Source organism: Schistocerca americana, chromosome 6 (assembly GCF_021461395.2).
Source record: "Schistocerca americana isolate TAMUIC-IGC-003095 chromosome 6, iqSchAmer2.1, whole genome shotgun sequence".
In the NCBI taxonomy this organism is placed as follows: Eukaryota; Metazoa; Arthropoda; class Insecta; order Orthoptera; family Acrididae; genus Schistocerca; species Schistocerca americana.
This window is the reverse complement of record NC_060124.1, coordinates 35081844-35102946: the sequence shown is the minus strand read 5'-3', so window position 1 is coordinate 35102946 and position 21103 is coordinate 35081844. Positions and strand designations below refer to the sequence as shown.

The window sequence follows — 21103 nt, the reverse complement described above, 5'->3', positions numbered from 1 at the left end:
TTCACTATTTAGTGACTGTTAAACTGAGATTTGAAATATGATTTCATTATTATAATTAATACAACACTTCGTTATCTGTTGCCCTAATGTGTTCTGTCATTGACAATTCAAAAGTTTGTGAAACACTAACTGTATGCATTTAGTTATAAACATAACTGTACCCAGGGAGTCACTTATTTTCATTAATGTAATTACCCCCAAAACTGTTAATGTGATCAGTGTGATCATAATTGTAATTGCACATTCATCAAGATGGTAGTTTGATGATAGCAGTGCGCAGACTATCAATAGGCATTAATTGAGTGTAAGACTGACGTGACCGAGCGAGGTGGCGCAGTGGTTAGACACTGGCCTCGCATTCGGGAGGATGACGGTTCAATCCCGCGTCCGGCCATCCTGATTTAGGTTTTCTGTGATTTCCCTTAATCGCTCCTGGCAAATGCCGGGATGGTTCCTTTCAAAGGGCACGGCCGAATTCCTTCCCCGTCCTTCCCTAATACGATGAGACCGATGACCTCACTGTCTGGTCTCCTTCCCCTTCCCCAAAAACAACCAACCAACCAACCTAAGACTGATGTAGGAACGTTGTACATGGATCTTATCTGGTCAAATGTTAGCTCTGAGGTTTCATGGAGATGTTACTCATATGCTCTCAGCACTGAAGCGTGGACTTGTTATGCATAGATCTTAATATGCTGAGTGTCAGTTGCATACTGAAGATTTTTGGGAGGGGAGCAGTACTTATAGATTGTCATAATGTTATTTCATAATCTTGTATTATATTATAGCCTGTAAAACTTCAGAGTGAGACTTAAATAATGTACACGACCTGTTACTTCCAGTAATGATTTGGTTTGGCTAAAAGATAGTTAACTGGCAAATTATGAACATTCTCAGTACTGTTTGATTAGCACACTGTATGCCTCTGTGGTCAATTACCTGTTTGAGTAAAGTTGCTATATTGGAAATTATAATAATTTAGTCAGTTCTTTAATTTGAGGGCTTAATTGAATAATGCAGGATGGTATCTGGTTCAGAAAAATGTAGGGCAACAAAATTATAAACTCAAATCCTGAAACATAAAGGCATACTGGTTCAAATGGGAAAAGTAATTTTTTGTGTTTGAACTTAGCTACAGATAGATTCATTAGTTTTCAGGGCACTGAAAGACATTACTGAAAACAATGAAATGCTGGGTTTCTAATGAGTGGTGCCAGTACTCTCAAATCTGCTAATTAGCTGATACTACTTTACAATTGCATGCTGTAGTAACAATTTCAATTATCAGATGCTATTCATTAACACGGTTTCCAGTGAAACTAACTGTACTGTTGTAATCAGTGGATTGAAAAGTGCGACCTGAATAATAGATTAATGAGAAATGTGGTATGTACATTGATATGCCAACTACAATCTCATTAATTTGTTAGTCTGTTATTTTGATTTAAAAATTCTCCCGTCCTTATCTTGTAACTTATTATTTTATGTGTAGACTGCTACAGAAATGGTACAATACTTTCAAACTGCTAACTGGACTTGGAAAAGAAGATGATGCAAAAGCTGTGAGCAGCACTCGCTGGGCCCAAGATTATAGGCTTTTGGACTGGGGTCCGAGAGGACTTTTTCCAGAATATCTGGAAATGGGTAAGTACATATTTAAAGAACATTGTAAGCTATGTTTGTTTCTATTTTATTAATTAAAAGTGTAAGGTTAATGTAATTTGAATTTTCCTAGTTTTACAGTATGGATTTGTTACAATTTTTGTCGCGGCCTTTCCACTTGCTCCATTCTTTGCGCTTCTCAATAATGTGCTCGAAATGAGACTGGATGCAAAGAAGTTCCTCAAATTTTATAGGCGTCCTGTGCCTCACAGAGTTAAAGATATAGGAGTATGGTTTCGCATACTTGATATAATTGGAAGACTAGCTGTTATGACAAATGTAAGTAGTTTATCCAAAAGTGTAAGTTATAGGGAAAAAAATGGTATTATGAGACAACATTCATTGCTTCATTGTCACCTTCTTTTTTCAGGCATTTATTATTGCATTTTCCTCAAATTTCATTCCACGTTTAGTGTATATGTCAGTCGTCAACCCAAACCATACAGATGAGGGTTTCCTGAATCATTCGCTAGCATATTTCAATACATCAGATTTTCCATCATACTATGCACCCCGACATCCAGAAAATGTCACAATGTGCAGGTAAGTGGGCTAAAATATTTTACACTGTGCTATAAAGTTGTATGTGATTTCTTATGTGTGTAACTCTTTCTAGGTACTTAGAATATCGCAATCCTCCTTGGGACCGTCATCCATATAAGCGGCCACCCATTTACTGGCATGTTCTGGCAGCAAGACTGGCATTTATAGTTGTTTTTCAGGTAATTTATAATTTTTAAATATCAAGCTTTGGATTTGCTTGAAGTGCCTAGTAAAAATTATTGAATATTATTCTGTGGTAATAACTGCCACTTGTATTTGTAAGAAACATGTAATTCATCAAGTGTGTTACCTTCTGCATATGTATCATATTTTAAGTGGATTCTTGTACATAGCTGCAAGGACATTAGCAATATGAAAGTGAGAATCCCTTTGTATTCTGTTGTTCAGACATGTAATGTGACTGAAATAATGATCTAATAGCTTTAAATGTTACATAAGGTACCATACATTTCAATTCACACTCTCATGCAACTTGGTTTTTGGTGAATTTTGTTACTTGATGAAAGCTGCATGCAACAGTAGTCAAAACATTGTTAGTTTTATTTACTTCATAATAAGGTCACACGTGTAGGAGAATTTTATTGATTGTGGTACTGGTGGTCTATGTTCAATGAAAATTATTATTTTTCATAGAAGGAAATTGCTGTTAAATGTTTTTGTGGACATATTAGCATATAATAAAAGCATTAGTCAGTGCTGAAATGCATGAAATTCCAAGGATTGTGTAAATGCAAAATTTAAGAAAATGTTGCAGCTTATACAGTAGTTTGATTTTGTTCTCTCACCAGACTTAAATCATTAAATCTCCATGTTATGCACCTTCGAGGCAGTATTTTGATTTAATTCTAAGCGTAATTACAGATTATGTGTACCTCAAGAAATGTTTATCTTAAAAGATCCTCACTGAAAATTTCACTTTCAGAATGTTGTGGGAGTTGTGATGGCTGCAGTGGAGTGGTGTATACCTGACATGTCTCGGAAACTGCGGGATGAAATAAGACGTGAAGCATATTTGACAAATGAAATCATCATTAAACAGGAGGCAATGAGAGCTCGTGCTCGCTTGAGTCAAGTCAGTTCAGGGGAATTCTTGGAAGCTGAGAGAAAAGGAGGATCTGGTGAAAATGGTATTAGACATCGTGAAGGCCAATGGAACAATCTTGTTGTTTGAGTTGCAAGTTATTTATTATTTTTCTTAATAAGGTAAAGTGCATAAAAATGCTGTTGTAACTTTACAGGCTTTAAGCAGTTAATTTATTAAAAAGATAAGTGGCTTATGTCAAGAGAAGCCAGCACTGTGAATTTCTTTATGAGTTCCTTTTTGTATATTTTACTCTGAGGAAGTATAATCACATTCGATTTCATATTTACTTCAGATTACTAATAGTTTTATGTAAATGTATAAAACTGCTTCTAATGTTGTGGAATGTGAAGGTTTTCAACAAAGATCTATATTCTCATGGCTATTTTGTATAAAGTTGTATTCTAAAGAACAGAGGCAGTAAACTTTTTGTGGTCACATATCTATTATTGCCAATATATTTATATTTATTAACATATTTCAGAATTTCATATCTTCATTGCAAGAAGAGGAACAGATCTGAAATATATTTTGCTACTGAAATAGTGAAAGTTTATGAAAAACATGTAGCAGCTAGGTTTTTACATGAAAAAGCAATTTGGTATTGCTTTTCAAGTTGTCAGTTGGTCAGTAAAGAGTCCTTTTTATTTTATGTTTATGATGGAATTGAATTCTGTCATTTTTCATACGTGGTTGAGGCATTGTGAAGTTAAAGCTTTACATAGTGTATATTGTAAATGTGTGTTGTGGTACTGAATGTTGGTACTTAAATTTTTATTGTTGAGTAATGGATGGACAATTTTATGATGTGTTGTTTGTAATGTGATTTTTATATTCTACTCAGTAAATGATAATGAAGGGATAGTCTAGCTTTTATATTTGTATATTTAAATGTTACAGATGTTTTTAGACATTTTGTAATTTTTTGCTAATCCTTTAATTATTGATATAAATACATCACAATTTATATTATTTATAACAAAAAAATAATGTAGTGTAAAAGTTTCAGTTCAATGAAAATGATTCCAAAGTTGCATTTATAATGTGATTTATGAAAAGCAGAAGATCCTATTGCCAAAATACTTTGTTGTTTTATGTGATGTATGCTTCGTGCCTGCACTTTAAGCTTTCTCTGGTACCTGAAATTAACGTTAGTTTGATATGCATTTAATTAAAGGAAAACAGTCTTGTCGTAGGCATCATAGTGCATATATATTTCAGTGAAAATGTTATTGTGCAGAAAGTTATACATAGACACACTTTTATATACTTTTATTGAAAATTATGTTCCACTTATTAAAATACAGTAATACAATATTTTCTGTAACTGGTAATCTTTTTGCCAGTATGACAACTAATCAGAAATTTACCAAAAGTGTTTGTAGACTGGTTGTTCTACATGTCACATATATTTATGTTCTTCTAGGGAATGTGTAGGGTTGTGAATAATTGAATCAATATATGTTATGAACTCCACAGGAAGGTTTAAGATGTGCTAAGCACTGTGAAATGGGTACCCATATGTATTATTAGGGAGCAGAAATTTGTATGAACTACTAATAGATGCAGTTTTGAGATAATTGAAGAAAAATATGTTAAGTGAAGCAGCTGCAAAGCTGCACATGGATGCCAAACAATATAAAAGAGAAATTTTTTCCAGTCGCATTGGGGTTCATTTTGATCTTCAGCAATAATTGTCTGCATTTCAGTAATCTCTTATAAAAATCTAACAGGTACTGCTAACTCTAGCTTTACCTTTAATAAGTGGAACCTGACTTCCACCCTGTCAGTTAAGAGAGTTTCAAATTTTAAGAGTGCTGGTCATTATTATTCTTATCTACTGTCACAGCTACATAGTACATACTGTCCTGTGCCCCTCTGTCTGAGATTAAGGTTTTTGTTTCTTATGTGAACACATACTGTGCCATTAATAGCTTCATAAGCCTCATTTCAGACTTTACACCCATGTAATTCTGACCGAACAACTCATTATTTGTTACATGAATTCAACAACGAGCTCTTTTTGCCATGTTCCTGTACATTATAAAAAAGGAGGGACAAAATATCTAGTTACAGAACCAGTGACAGCTCATCTGTTTAGCCATTTACACCACAACTGCTTACAACAATTCATCTCTGGAGATCTGCTAAAGCCTGTGTACCATGACACATAGTAATACCCACTTCTTAATGGCATGTGAAGTCACCTTAGGAGAGGTTTGAATAATTTTCTTTTTTACTATACTGGCATTTAAAAAATGTTACATTCTAGCTATTCTAGAATTATGATTACTTTGTTAGTTCCTTGTTTTTCTTCTTTTTAATTACTGTGCCTCCATCTTGCCAAATGTATTAACCTCTATTTCATCTGTGCCTTTTAGTTGCAAATGTCAAAACATTTTCATGACTAAGAAATGCTAGTTTAAAATGTGACATTTAAACTGTTAAGACTTTTGAATAAAGATGAGTAGAAATGTAAATTCAATCAAAATTTAGATTTTTGTAATAAAAATATTTACCTAACAATTTGGAGTCAAATGCTTCTGTTGTATGTTATTCTGGTCTACATGAAAATATTGCCAGTGTTTCCCAGGTGACCGTAACAGCAAATGTTATACAAATCATAAAGTTGAGGTGTATTTTCTGGCCAATAATTATCTTGAGGAGCAGAAATTTAATTAATGCTTACAGACACACATGTACACTACTACACTACACAGCCTTTTAGAACCAATAGTTTCTCCGTTGGGTCATAGAGAAGGAAATGTTCAGGATAACTAAGAGAGAGGGCAGGTTACTCAGACCCCAGAATGAGAGGACTGCTGTTGTGAGGATGGGGGGAAAAATATAAAGGTCTTAAATTGAATAGGATGTCCATCACAGTCTATGAAATACAGCAATGTGTGTATTATAAGCAAAATTCAATTGAATACAAAGATAGCTGATCCAAAAAGAGTTTGAATTAAATTATATTATTTGATAATGACTTTGCTGAAGACATAATCACACTCGGAGCTAGACCCTATCATCTAGTGTTTTCAATAGAAGAAAAAAGTCAATGAAATTTGCTGAAACCAACGAGAAGGAAAACATCATTAAAATGTTATGTCAGAAGAGACATACAAAAAAGTAATGAAAGAGAGAAGCTACAAGGTTTCAATGCTTCTTTTAAAAATAAGTGTTTCCCTCTTTCTTTTTTGTTGTCTGTCTGGTTTAGTGCTGTATGTTATGATGCTACACTACTCATCACCTGTCATTGAATGTTAAACAATTGCATGAAAATTTCAAAATTGTTCACAAACAAAATTAAATAACGTATCAATTGTTGTTCTGAATTATGAAATTATGTTGTTTGTGATTATTTCCCTCATCAGTAAAATCTTCCACTAATGTGTTCAGTGTAGAGTGTGTAGTTGTGTTTTGTACACAGTATATAGTTAATGTAGTTTGTAATAAGTGTGTTGATTCTCCTTCGATTTACTCTAATAACAGTTCTATTTGAAATGCTGATAGACAGTTGAGAAAACTCCCATCATTAGTTTCATTAATTGACTCAAGTGATGGTCAGCTCTGATTTACATTTTGATCAATTCAGTCTAAAGAAGATTAATGATTGATGATAAATAACGAATTTCATTGGGATGTGCTTGTGATTTATCTTCTAATACACACACTGCATTCTCTCAAATTTTCCAGAGAAGTGAATAGGCAGGCCATCAAGAAATGCATATCTGTAATGACAAAGCTACAGTGAAGGAAAACACCATATTTCCATCTACAGTCTTCTGCTGTTTACTTTCTATTCAGAAGTAGGATAAGACTATATTCATAGTATGAAAGCTTTCACGACCGGAAGGTTTACCAGAAGACTATATTCAGTCATTTCTTTGCTGGTGATCTATATTTTTATAGTATTTCAGTGGCATATATTTGTTGTCAACTAAATATTTAATTGTTGTTTGATGTGCTGAATTCATGATGATTTAAAAAATGTTAGTGAAGTTAATGGGCAGATTAGTATTCATGTAAATCCTCTTAGTATAGCACAGTTCCAAATTCTAATGTGTGCTTACTATTCATTGATAGCCATACATTAAAGTGTCTTGGCTATGTCAAACTAGCCAATATACAGATGATTGTGTTTTAAAAGTAATTAAATGGAAATGTTTAATTCTGACTTCATCATCATACTGTTGTTGGCCTCAATTAAAAATCAGGTAAATGGATGGGCAATTTTTACGTCATGTTGAATTTGATTGTCTGTCTAGTGTTGCAGACAAAGTATAATTCCAGATTGAGTCGCAAAATATACAAAAAATGTCGGCCTTGAATGACCAGCTAAGATCTAGCAAGTTTTCTCAAATGGTAGATAGGTTGTATGCCACTCACCAAGTGAGAGAGAGGTTGACTTTCCTTATTTTCATTTATTGTGTCACCCTGCAAATTTTATCATCATAATTGCCAGAAGTGCATAAAATATCTTAACACTTTATCTAAGTTGTGTTTGTTATATGCAATGCTAAGAGACATCTCAGATGCTGACAGAAACTGTGCTGAGTATGGAAATTAAAAGTGTAGCATAAATAACAATCAAATTTTATTAAGACATAAAATGCTTTGAGTAGATAATCTCCTCAAAGTCAGTGTAAAATAGAGTGCAACTGTGCAAGAGCCTCTGCCACTCATGTAATCTGAAAACATCAAGTGTTACCAACAATTTGATCACTGGTGCATTCTTGATGTGTGAAGAGTTTTTTTTATTGCTTTATAATGATGTGTGTTACACCTTTTTACAGCTTTGACAACTGTTTGTCTTGTCTTTTTAATGTAATAAGTTTTTTTAGTAACTGAGTCATTAGAAGACTGTATTCATATTCCTGCAACATTCCATTTGATGCTTAACCCTCTCACTGCTATCGGCGTATATACATGTTCTGTAATGCTGTTACCCAGGTGCAACACTTAGGTTTTTCCTACAGTGCTATGGAGGTCTGCATACATCCTGATCCGCAAACCTCTCACTACTGCGGAAGAGTTTCTTCCATATTTCAGTGATTACAAAAGTTTGAGTATTTGTCATACAACATATTTGCCTCATTGCATGCTATCATTTGCAAAAAAAAAAAAAAAAACAAAAAAAAAAAAAAAAACAACACTTTGTTTTGATATCGTGAATCATTTGAGATATGACAATTGTTATGGCCACATGTTCACGAATGGGTGCATCAGGCGCAGCAATTCTTTGTGTGTAAAATCGAGTAATTTGAGAATTAAATGAGATATCATTATGCTCTCAGTTTTAAATGAAAGCTTGATATCTTACCTACATGTTATTCACTGCATTGTATGAGGTAAAAGAAAGCATATACAAAGTTTACACAGTGTGTTTCACCTTTGCAAACTCTTACAAGTTTGTGCAGTGTTTAATTTAATTTGAAGTAGTGCAGTAAGTTTGATGGAAACACAAGAAATTCAGTCACTTCTTAAAGTGAAGATATCAGACTGTAAGATGCGCAAAAATCAATTTTTTTCTCCCAATAGTTTTTGAAAAATTTGATCATGTGTATTTCATAATGGCTGGAATGCTCTCTCTCAGCACAGGTGCCAGCAGTTGGTGCACAGCACAGCCATGACAAAAGCTTGCTCAACACAGAATGTAGAGAGCACATCATGGCAGTGAAAGGGTCAAAAAGCATTTAAAAACTCAGGGACAGGATGCTTACTTAAAATCACTACAAATTTTGGTTTTGTCCCTTTTATTTTAGCCCTTTATGTATATCAGTGTAATGTACAGAATAACAACTCATTCAAAGATTCTACCAAGATGCTTGATATTTTAATAGTTTAATCCAAATTTATGTAAAATCAAACTTCTTTCCGCATAGCAATAAAGTCTTTCAATGATTCTCTATATTCCTTTCCAACAGTTTCCCTTTCTTTTGCACTTTTGCTACTAAAAAAATTGGTTTCCAGAAAGGTTTTTCAACAGAAAATGCCATATATGCTTTCACCAGTCAAATTTTGAATGATCTGAATAACCGAACACCTCCCATTGGGATTTTTTGTGATCTCTCAAAGGCTTTTGATTGTGTAAATCATGAAATTCTGCTAGACAAGCTCAAGTATTGTGGCATGAGTGGGACAGTGCACAAATGGTTTAATTCGTACCTAACTGGAAGAGTACAGAAAGTTGAAATAAGTAGTTCTCGTAACATGCAAAGATCAGCACATTCCTCAAACTGGGAACTAATCAAGAATGGGGTTCCACAAGGGTCAGTCTTGGGTCCTTTGTTGTTCTTATTATATATTAATGACTTGCCATTCTATATTCATGAAGAGGCAAAGTTAGTTCTCTTTGCTGATGATACAAGTATAGTAATCACACCTGAGAAACAAGAATTAACTGATGAAATTGTCAATACTGTCTTTCAGAAAATTACTAAGTGGTTCCTTGTAAACGGACTCTCACTGAATTTTGATAAGACACAGTACATACAGTTCCGTACAGTGAATGGTATGACGCCATTAATAAATATAGACCTTAATCAGAAGCATATAGCTAAGGTAGAATATTCCAAATTTTTAGGTATGTCCATTGATGAGAGATTAAATTGGAAGAAACACATTGATGATCTGCTGAAACGTTTGAGTTCAGCTACTTATGCAATAAGGGTCATTGCAAATTTTGGTGATAAACATCTTAGTAAATTAGCTTACTACGCCTATTTTCACTCATTGCTTTCATATGGCATCACATTTTGGGGTAATTCATCACTGAGGAATAAAGTATTTATTGCACAGAAGCGTGTAATCATCCTGCAGACATTTATTTAAGGATCTAGGGATATTCACAGTAGCTTCTCAGTATATATACTCTCTTATGAAATTTGTTATTAACAACCAAACCCAATTCAAAACTAATAGCAGTGTGCATAACTACAATACTAGGAGAAAGGACGATCTTCACTATTCAAGATTAAATCTAACTTTGGCACAGAAAGGGGTGAATTATACTGGCACTAAAGTCTTTGGTCACTTACCAAATAGTATCAAAAGTCTGACAGATAACCAACAAGTATTTAAGAAGAAATTAAAAGAATTTCTGAATGACAACTCCTTCTACTCCATAGAGGAATTTTTAGATATAAATTAAGAAAAAAAATATTAAAAAAATAAAAAAAATAAAAAAATAAAAATAAAAAAACACAAAAAAATAAAGTTGTTATATTAACTTAAGTATGTTGTTAAATTAACCTAATTATGTCATGTATTGGAAAATTTGACTCGTTCCACATCATTACGAAATATCGTATTCATGATCCATGGAACTAGTAGTAATCTAATCTAATCTAATCTAATCTAATCTAATCTAATCTGACTACAGAACAAACAATGGAAACTTCAGGTAGGAATATCAACAATGTAGGAAAAGACAGATTGCTGCTTACCTTAAAGAGGACACGTCAAGTTGCACTCAGGCACAGTTGAAAGATGCTTACATAACACTTTCGGCCACAGCCTTCATCAGTGGAAGAGAGAGAGACACACACACACACCATTCACACTCGGAAACAAGCATACCTCACGCACACATGTTCGCCAACTCCGGCATCTTGGGCAGGTGTGTTGAGCGGTGTGTGTCTTTCTTTCACTGATGAAGCCTGTTGCCAAAAGCTTTATGTAAATGTCTTTTAATTACATCTGTCTACAACTTGACGTGTTTTTTTTATGGTAAGTAACAATCTGTCTTTTTCCTAGATCGCTGACAACAGAATCAGTTGGGTGACTTAAAATACTTGAGATGAAAATCCATTAGAATTGTGAAATGGGTGTTCATGTGGATCAGAATAAGAAGCTAGATTACTGAGACAACTAAACAATAGACAGCACAGAACAAATAGAGGGAGAAAGATCACCAACTGACAAGTAGCACATCAGCTCTAACAAATGAAAAGTGAAAGATGTCATTACCTTTAGCAAAAGCAAGAAAGGAAGTAAAAATGTAATTCACAGGAAGATAAAGGAAGGATGTTAGAAAGATGGGGATAACACATGGATACATTGTGAGAAACAAGGGCATGCTGAAAACTAATGCCTCTTGAGTTTATGTGAAAACTGTTAAAGCTTGTTAAATGAAACAGATGTTATTAACATTTATTTTTATTCTACATGTCTACATATTTATTTCTCTACGTAGTCACCTGATGATGAACATATTTCGCCGATAACCTCGCTGTTGAGCGCACACGCACACGCACCTGAACACATTTGTCGCAATGAGACACTAGTTCTGTGATATTGTCAATGTAGAATGTTTGACTTCATTGAGAAGCCACAACCTCACCTCGTTTTACTACTTTGTTATTATCAAAGTGAAGTCCTTGATGGTGCTCTTTAAGTTTTGGAAACAGATGAAAATCGGATGGAACCACTTCAGGACTGTATGGAGGACGACCAAGGACAGTTGAACCCAAGGTGTCGGATTGTTGTGGTTGTTGCAGTGCTCATATGTGGTGCATTGTCATGCTAAAGGAGAGGGTGCTCCATGTGTGGACAAATGCTTTGAATCTGAAACTAGACTACAGCATGCTATTTCTCACACATCAACATAGTTTTGTTACACATTACCATGTTACATACTACAATTCAAAGTTCTCTAGCAGCAGAAGGCTGCAAATATGTAGTCATAAGGAATAAAGATGTACAGTGTTAATAACTTTCATTTTATTTATAAAGCTTAGAAAACTTGGAGGCATTACTATTCAGCACACCTCATAGAACAGACTACAAGTAATTGAGACCATAGCTCTGCTATGATTGTAACACTATTTACAAGTATTGGGGAAACTATTTTGGCTTTGGCAGGCTTCTGTACCATGGATTCGATTGTTGCAAGTCCTGCCAGCATGTAAGAGGTCCTGCCATGTAAGTATTCTGGCATGCATGAAATAATATTGGAGTTAGAAGTCTGAGAGCCCTAACTCAATGTAATTGTGCCAAGAAACAAGGCCTGGTACTTCTGCACCCTCACCTTGCCACAGGATGATGATTGGCTAAATAGGGCCATCACAATAAGCCAGACCTTAGAAACCAAAATGCTGCTATTTTTATTTTATTTCGGTGACAAATTAAGGAACTTCAGGATTTAAAAATAAGGCACTGGAAGAAAATTTAAAAAATGTCAATATTAATAAACAAGATTTCCCAAATTATATTAACAATTATTTCGTAAATGCAACAACTTCATTAAGCTTAAAATTTACAAACGAAGAAAAACCTGAATATCCAAAAACAGCTTGTAGGATGAGGGTAGAGCCAACAAATGAGGGTGAAGTGTTGAAAGTGATACAAAGCTTGGAACCCAAAATGTCGGCTGGCATAGATGAGGTGTCCGTGTCAATCATAACAAGGACAGCACCACAAATCGCAAAGCCCTTTGCACACACAGCCAATTTATCATTCAGTGAAGAAGCTTTTCCAGAAAGGCTGAAAATTTCAAAAGTGAAGCCATTATTTAAAAACGGTGACAAGTATAAGGTAAAAAACTAGCACCCAATATCTCTCCTCCCCGCATTTTCAAAAATATTAGAAAAACTGATGAAGCATTGAATCAACAAATATCTAAATGACCATAATTTACTAAACAGAAATCAGCATGGCTTCCAAGCACATAAAAATACTGAAACAGCAATAATGTGCTACACTGAACAAATAATCAAAAATCTAGAAAAAGATTATAGTGTAGTAGGAGTAAACTTAGACCTCTCCAAAGCTTTTGACACTGAACCAGGACATTCTTTTAGAAAAATTGGAAGTGTTGGGTACACATGGGATAGGAAAAAGTGGTTTGAATCATACCTAAAAAACAGAACACAGGTTGTAGGACTGACATCAACTTACTCCAACAACAAAATAAATTCAGTATCAGAGGCAAAAAAAAAAAAAAATTTTTTTGTAGAAATAGGAGTACCACAAGGCAGCATCCTAGGGCCTATATTGTTTCTTGTCTATATAAATGATTTTCATACCTCAGATGATGCAGCCAAAGCAATAATATTTGCAGTGATACTAGTGTGATAATAAGTGCACCAAAACAATTGCTACCCACAACTGCTGATAAAGTACTAAATTACATCCACTCTTGGTTCAATGCAAACAGGTTGACATTGAATGTAAATAAAGCAAATTATATGCAGTTTGGGAAAAGATGTCAAAATGTAAATCTTGATCTGGTGTGGGGTGACAAAGCCTTAGACAGAGTGACATCCACAAAATTGCTGGGGATTCATGTGGATGAAAACTTAAATTTTAATGACCACGTAATAAAACTTGCACAGAAACTTAATTCAGCCTGTTTTGCCCTCAGAATTATTGGAAATGTTTGTACCTCAGAGGGTGCCAGAATGGCATATTTTGGCTATTTTCAATCTCTTGCCACATACGGAATAATATTTTGGGGTTCCACAATAGGGTGCCTAAAACAAATTTTTTTGTTGCAGAAGAGGGCCATCCGCATAATAACTCACAGTCGTCCACAGACACACAACAAACCCATATTCAAAAAGCTTAGAATTCTTACTATACCATCATTATACATATACAAATGTGTATTGTATGTCAGGACCCACATTGCAGATTTTCAGACAAATGCCGACTTTCATAACTACAATACCCGTAATAGCGCAGCACTCCATACTCAGCGAACAAAAAGAACGAATACACAAAGGCATGTGAGCCATATCGGTGCAAAACTGTACAATGCACTGCCAGTCACCATCAGGCAGTTACAAGATGATAACAAATTTAAAACAGAATTTAAAAAATTTCTAGTAGAACAATGTTTTTATTCTGTAAATGACTGTGTAGGTCAATAAATTTTTTCTGATGATATTTATACAGGCAAAATGGAAAATACTCTATCTGGACCTAATCATTCATTAAATTTACATACTTAAAGGACGGCTGTTTGTGTGATGTAAATATATATTTAAGCAGTGTTGTGTCTATAAGGACTTGCCGTTTAGGGAGGACAAAACTAAAGCCTTATGAAAAACAGACTATGCATTTAAAATAACAAGCAGGGGTGTATATAGGCTATATTAATTTCTTTGTATTATTATTAACTGCGTTGTATTATTTTGTTTTGTTTTGTTTACGTATATTTTGTTTGTGTCCCATTTCTTTGAAATGGCTTACATGTATCCTTGACAACATCCATACAATATTTATTGTCAACGGATGGATAAATAAAATAAATAAATAAACTAATAACCAGTTACTCATTATAGGGTCAGAAGCACAGCGAAAAAAATCAAAGGTCAAATAGAATTTAAATCAGGACAACTGTTTTATTGCAGGGAAAGAGAGCAAGTAAGAACTCCAGGTGTATACACGGTGAGGCAGAAAGGACAGACATTTTTAGAGTAGATAGTATTCAGGCTTGGATAGTAGCAGTAGTGGGACTCATGTGATCATTGGTTTGGTAGCTCCTGCCATTTTGTTTACTCAAGGCCATGGACCATGGACTGTGCAACATTGTGTGTTTGCTTACAGTAGTTCTTTGCATAATAATGAGCCTATCATTGTAGTTCAGCATGAGTTTCATCACCATTTCAATCCTGCAAGACATGATGGTGTTCCCACTCGTAACACCATTTTGCATTGGCCTGAAGCATTTTGTTTAGGAGGAATGCTGATGAATAGAAAACTGCTAGGGGCTCCTCACTCAGTAGCACTGCAGAAAATGTTGAGAGTTTGGCAAGCCATACTCCGTAATCCTGTTAGATCTGTTATGAGACATTCTTCTGAACTGCACCTCAGTAATCATTCAGTAAGGTGTATTTTGTATATTGATCTAGTATTTCCTCCCTACAAAATGGACATGGTGCAAAAATTGAACCCCAGAGGTTATGCACGGTGACTAAATTTTGCTCGAGAAATGGAGGACATAATTTAGCAAAATGACAACATTGTTTTGCTTATTAGTGATGAAGCTCATTTTCATTTGAACAACATGATAGATCAGCAGAACTGTCATTATTGTGCCAGTGAAAATCCAAAACTAATGCATGAGAGACCATTACATAGCCCCAAGGTGACTTTTTGTAGTGCTGTAACCAGTACAGATGTTATTGGTCCATACTTTCTCCAAGATGGTAACAGGAACACTGTAACGATGACCACAGAATGTTATAGACAGATGACCACTGAATTTTTTCTATCTGAACTAAGAAGAAAACATATTCCTATCTGGCGAGTTTGGTTTCTGCAGGACAGGTCCACAGCTCACACAGCAAGAATGTCAATGAAAGCTATTCGGGCTGTTTTTTGGAGTCGTGTGATTTTCGTGGTTTGGTGACATTAGTTGGCCTCCTCGTTCCCCAGACCTGTCCATATCCAACTACTTTTTGTGGGTTTATCTCAAGTCACGTGTCTACGAGCATAAATCATGTACATTTGAAGAACTGAAGGAAGCAATTCGTGTGGAAGTCATTCAAAAAGATATATATACTATGGTCTTTGGCTCAACGGATGTTATTATTTTCATCTCAGTATTGAGAAGACAAGATAGCTGTAGCTTGCTTGACATTTGAGCAATAAAGATGTATTGTGAAATGGTTTTTCAAGTTTGATAATGCCGTTGAAGTGCAATGTCAGTGGAGGCGGAAGTTTGAAACAGAACCACCAACCCTCCTAACAATTAAATGCATCATTGACAAGTTTGAACTGCATAGAATGATTTGTGATATACTCAAAGGAAGACAGCGTACAGCTACAAGTCCTGCTTCGTTGGGTCTCATGTTGGAAATGTTTGTTAATTCTCCACAGAAGTCTGCTACACAATCTGCACGTGGAAGTAGGGGTTAGCTGTACAAGTGTACGAAGAATTCTGAAAGCTGGAAAAAGTGGAGGAAAGTTTGACACTCCACGATTACTGCACACGATTAAAGATGATAATCCTGATCACCGAATGCAATTTTTGCGAATGGTATCAGCAAATAGTAACTGATGACGAACAATTTTGTGACGAAGGTAGTGTGGAATGACGAGGCACAATTTTAAACTTAATGGAACTGTGAATCAGCATTACAGTGTATAATGGGCACTGGAAAAATCCCCATGTTTATGTGGATAAAGTGGTCAATCTACCAGGGGTTTATGTGTTGTATGGACTATCTAGGGGCTTAGTATGACCTTTTTTCTTTGGTGCTACTGTCACTGGAGAAGTGTACCTGGAAATGTTATGCACGTCAATTTTTAACAGGTATACACGTGCTTTATGAAGCTGATGAAGAGGTCTTCTACCAACAGGATAGGGTGCAGCCACACTACCAGCTAGCCATACAAGCTTTCCTGGATGACAACTTTCCGGACCACCTATGGATTTTTACTTGTGGATAACTGTGAAAGATAACATCTGTTGGTGTAAGCCAAATGCACACTAGAGGAACTACGCCAGGAGGATTACAGCTACATGTGCAGCGATCTCCACTGTAACATTGACTGACATAGTTTGCAGCGACCGCTCGTCATTCTGTTATGTGTGTTGTAGCTACCAACGGTGACCATTTTGAACATGTTTCCTTAAAGTGAGAGAGGAGGAGAGAGAGAGGAGGAGAGAGGAGGAGGAGGAGGAGAGAGAGGAGAGAGTGTGTTTTTACTTGTTTCAAAAATAAATGTAAAGTAAATGGATAGGTAAAAAAAAAATCTACTCACTGAATGGCAGCAGGGTACACCCCCCCCCCCCCCCCCCCCCCCCCCCCCCCCCCCCCCCCCCCCAACACACACACACAAAGAATCAACGTCTGGCAGAAGAGTTGAAGGGGAAGGAAGAGGGGGGTGAAGGAAAAAGTACTGGAGAGGTTTAGAAAAAGGGGGTACAGCAGAAACCCTAGGTCAGGGGGGAGACTTACCAGACAGGATGAGAAGGAAGGACTGATTGTTGGGACTGCACCAGATGAGATTTAAAAACCTGAGAGCTTAAAAGTGGAAGACAGGGTAACATGCAAGATTGAGATTACTACTAAAACATCATGCACAAGTTAATAAGAGTGAAAAGCTAAGTGCCTTGTGTGTAACAGTATTGGGGGGGGGGGGGGGGGGGGGGGGGGGGGGGGGACGACGACAAAAAATAGAAAAGTCAGAAAATGAAAGATGTAGAAAACTAAAATGGAGTGAAGAAAGGAGTAGTTACTATGAATAAAGGCTGAGATGGAGGGATCATCGGTACCTGGATTGGATGCGATGGCCCGTGAAATCTGCTTTTGAACTAGGCTGTTTGGATGGCATGATGTATTGCTGTAAAGATTCTGTATCCGAACAAATAGGTTTGCCTCTAATGCCAAGGCTGTGTGGGAGGGAACATTTGACATGGAAAGAATGGCAACTGTCAAAAGGTAAGTACTGTTTTTTGTTAGTAGGTTTTAATGTGGATGGAAGTCTGTAGCTGGTCGTTGGTGAGGATGAGATCAGTATCAAGGAATGTGACACGGGATTTGAAATACGACCACGTGAAATTTAATTGGGAGAAAGTACTTAGAGATTCCAGGAATTTTAACAGGTCAGCCTCACCATGAGTCCATATGGCAAAGATGTCATCAATGTATATAAACTAGGGGCTGAAGACTTATGGAACCCAGGAAAGTCCCCTCCAAGTGACCCATGAAAAGGTTGGCATAGTATAGAGCCATCTTGGTTCCCATGATCTGTTTGTATGTCTGCTCCTCAAATGTGAAGTTGTTCTTGGTTAGTATACAGTTGATTAAGGTGAGCAAGAAGGATGTCGTAGGCTTGGAATCAGGTAGGCATTGACTGAGGAAGCGTTCAGCAGCAGATCGACCATGTACATGGGGGATGCTGGTGTAGAGCAAGATGGCATCAATAGTGAGAAGTAAGGTGTGTGGTGGGAGTGGGAAGGGCACGGATTTCAAACAATCTAGGAAATGGTTGGTATCTTTAATACAGGAGGTAAGTGGTGTTGATCGACTAAGGCAGATAAGCATTCAGTGGGTGCTTTGATTTCCTCAGACTGCACTGACTACCTCATCCACTATGCTGTCAGTAAAACTGTGCCAACTGCTGAAGCTCCAGAAATTGCAAGATTCCTTGTAGGAAATATCATTTTGAGGCTCAAAGTATCCAGTGTGATGATCTCTAATTATGGAAAAGTAATCTTGTTAACTACTATCAGAGGTAATTTCAGGTTACAGCCTCATGCACAGGATGACAGCTACCTACAACACATAGGCGAATGGATTCACAGAATTCTTTAGTAAGACATTGACAGGTATCCTGTCAGTGTACACTGATGTCAAACAGAGAGACTGGGATACAGTATTGCCTGTTATGACATTCCCATACAACACAGTGAAGTAAACATTCCAAACTTCACACTATTCTGTATGATGCATGGTCATGAGGCCAAAACAATAATGAATACAGTGTTCCCATTTCACTTGGACAATGCTCAGAATGACGATGTGAAACACATCAACAGCTGGATCACATACGTGCCCTGGACACCCAGGAGAAAGACTAAGAGTGCTTTTATGCCAGGCAATAGCCCGTGAGATGTAGCCCAGGAGGTGTGGTATTGATTTTTACGCCTGTGCGGAAAGTGGGACAGTTGTAAAAGTTTCTAAAGCACTCCTTTTGGACATATTGTATCCTTTGTTGCTTTTCAGATGTTACATATAAAATCAAGAATTACAGGCCTTCATCATGAAAGAAGGAAGAAAGATCAGGGTTTATCATCCCATCAACATGGAGGTCATTAGATATTGACTTTGTTAAGATGCCAAACGTGCAGAGATGTTATTTATGTCCTTTGTATAAAGCCATGCTACAGTCCTGAGGTACATATTGATGATGAGGCCTTCTCATTCTAGGAAACTGAAAACCTGCTTGATGATGAAGCTCCAGTGGGAGGGGCTACCTTTGAACCTTGTCATAGTGAACAACGTGATCAGAATGCAAGGATCCAGCCAGTGCTGTCATACAGAGGATTATTGATAAGATTTAGATCCGGGGTGTGATGTGGGCTCCATAAGAGAACTTCAGAAACAGAGTGTTGCTGTTTCTCCAGGAGAGGGAGCAATGCCATGAGCTGCGCTGCTTGCAGTGTGGTGTAGGGGTTAGCATCGCTGACTGACTTGCTGTGAGTCACCAATTAAACCCAACCACCTGAACTATTTGTCATTTAGTATTTGTCAGTTCTAGAATGTTCGTGAAATTTTTTTATGTTTGTGTATCGTGGAGTTTCCATGTTTGTATAAACAGCTGCATTCTCCTTCCAGGGGTTCAGTTCCATTCTGGTTGTACATGGGTATTTGAAATAAACATGCTTTCAGTGCTAAGTGTTGTACTTCATTGACAACTCCCCTTACAGATTTGGGTATCATTCACCAATTGTACATTTCCTCCCCCCTCTTCCCCTGCCCCCCTTGGATGTGCCAGCGAAGGATCCCGTGCCAATTTCAATTACTTCTCTGTTGTTCTCCTTTTTTCTTCCAGTACTCTTTCATTTGTTCACTGTGTACTTTCTTTCTGTCTTCTGACCACTTCATAATGTTTTTTTTTTTTCACTCTTCTAGATCGGAATCCTTCCATATCAGTACTTTCGCTAAAAACTTCTCTGTTCTGTCAGTCATTTCTTCGGTTTTTATATTACTTTTTCCTAAGTCCTTTTTTTATTTCTTGGACCCAACTTGTTATTGATCTCTTAGCCCACAAATATTTGAAGATCTTTCTGGTTAATCTACTGCCTTGTATCGATTATAAATGACAGAAAATATCAGTCTTCTTTTTCTCATTACTTCTGATATGTTTTCTATGTTTTAATCAATTTCGTCATTACTGTGTAAGTTCCAGTCTTCCATAGTTTCTCTTGGACCTAATATTTTCCTAATGATTCATCTTTGTAGTATTTCTAATTTATCTAAATTACAGTTTAATGCATGTAGCCATTCTGACTTCACTACTGTATTGTAATATCTTATTTTGCGTTTGTAGATGCAGTTCTTGTTGTAAAAGTCTTTGGTTATACCATAAGCCCTTGCACTTTTATGTATTCTTTCCTCTAAAGCAGCTTTTTCCAAACCATTTGCTTGGATTGTATCTCCAAGAGGCTACTTCTTCTAAAAGGTTAGTTTCTGTTACCACATGTTATATTTTCAGAAAGTACAGCAAAGTCATCTTCAAATGCGAGACAATTTATTCCAGTCTTTTTGTTTCCTCTTCCCCACCTTATTGATGAAATCCTATATTCATTCAGTTTTTCATTCCAGATTCTAAATATTTTCTTTTAGAATAAGGCTGAAAACTAACTTCTTGGCAGATTAAAACTGTGTGCCGGACCGAGACTCGAACTCGGGACCTTTGCTTTTCGCAGGCAAGTGCTCTACCAACTGAGCTACCCAAGGACGACTCACACCCCGTCCTCACAGCTTCACTTCTGCCAGTACCTCGTCTCCTACCTTCCAAACCTTACAGTAGCTCTCCTGCAAATCTTGCAGAACTAGCACTCCTGAAAGAAAGGATATTGCGGAGACATGGCTTAGCCACAGCCTGAGGGATGTTTCCAGCGCACACTCCGCTGCAGAGTGAAAATCTCATTCTAGACTGAAAAGAATTAGTGATAGGCCATCATCTTGCTGTTCACTTGTGTTTATTTCAAAGGGCTGAGATATTTCTCCCATAAATTTCAATTTAGATCCTGTGTCTGTAAAACTACATGAATTAAATTTGTTAATTTAGACTTAACACAAAATTCTTGGTTTATTTTATTTATAGTTTGTC

General features: G+C 36.3%; 1 protein-coding gene and 1 non-coding gene across 4 annotated transcripts in view; one reads left to right on the top strand and one right to left on the bottom strand.

Annotated features, from left to right (window-relative positions):
• Positions 1–5833, top strand: part of LOC124619910 (anoctamin-1-like) — a 244349-nt gene extending 238516 nt beyond the window's left edge. For all 3 annotated transcript variants that reach the window (XM_047146544.1, XM_047146545.1, XM_047146546.1), the window contains 5 exons: positions 1493–1644; positions 1736–1941; positions 2033–2205; positions 2279–2384; positions 3149–5833. In XM_047146544.1, coding sequence (XP_047002500.1) covers positions 1493–1644; positions 1736–1941; positions 2033–2205; positions 2279–2384; positions 3149–3397 — 886 coding nt within the window. In that variant the 3' untranslated portion in view covers positions 3398–5833. The remainder of the gene's footprint in view (positions 1–1492; positions 1645–1735; positions 1942–2032; positions 2206–2278; positions 2385–3148) is intronic.
• A 14819-nt stretch (positions 5834–20652) lies between these two features.
• Trnar-gcg lies at positions 20653–20729 on the bottom strand. Its single transcript has one exon. It is a non-coding gene; the product is annotated as a tRNA-Arg (tRNA).
• Positions 20730–21103: the final 374 nt, after the last annotated feature.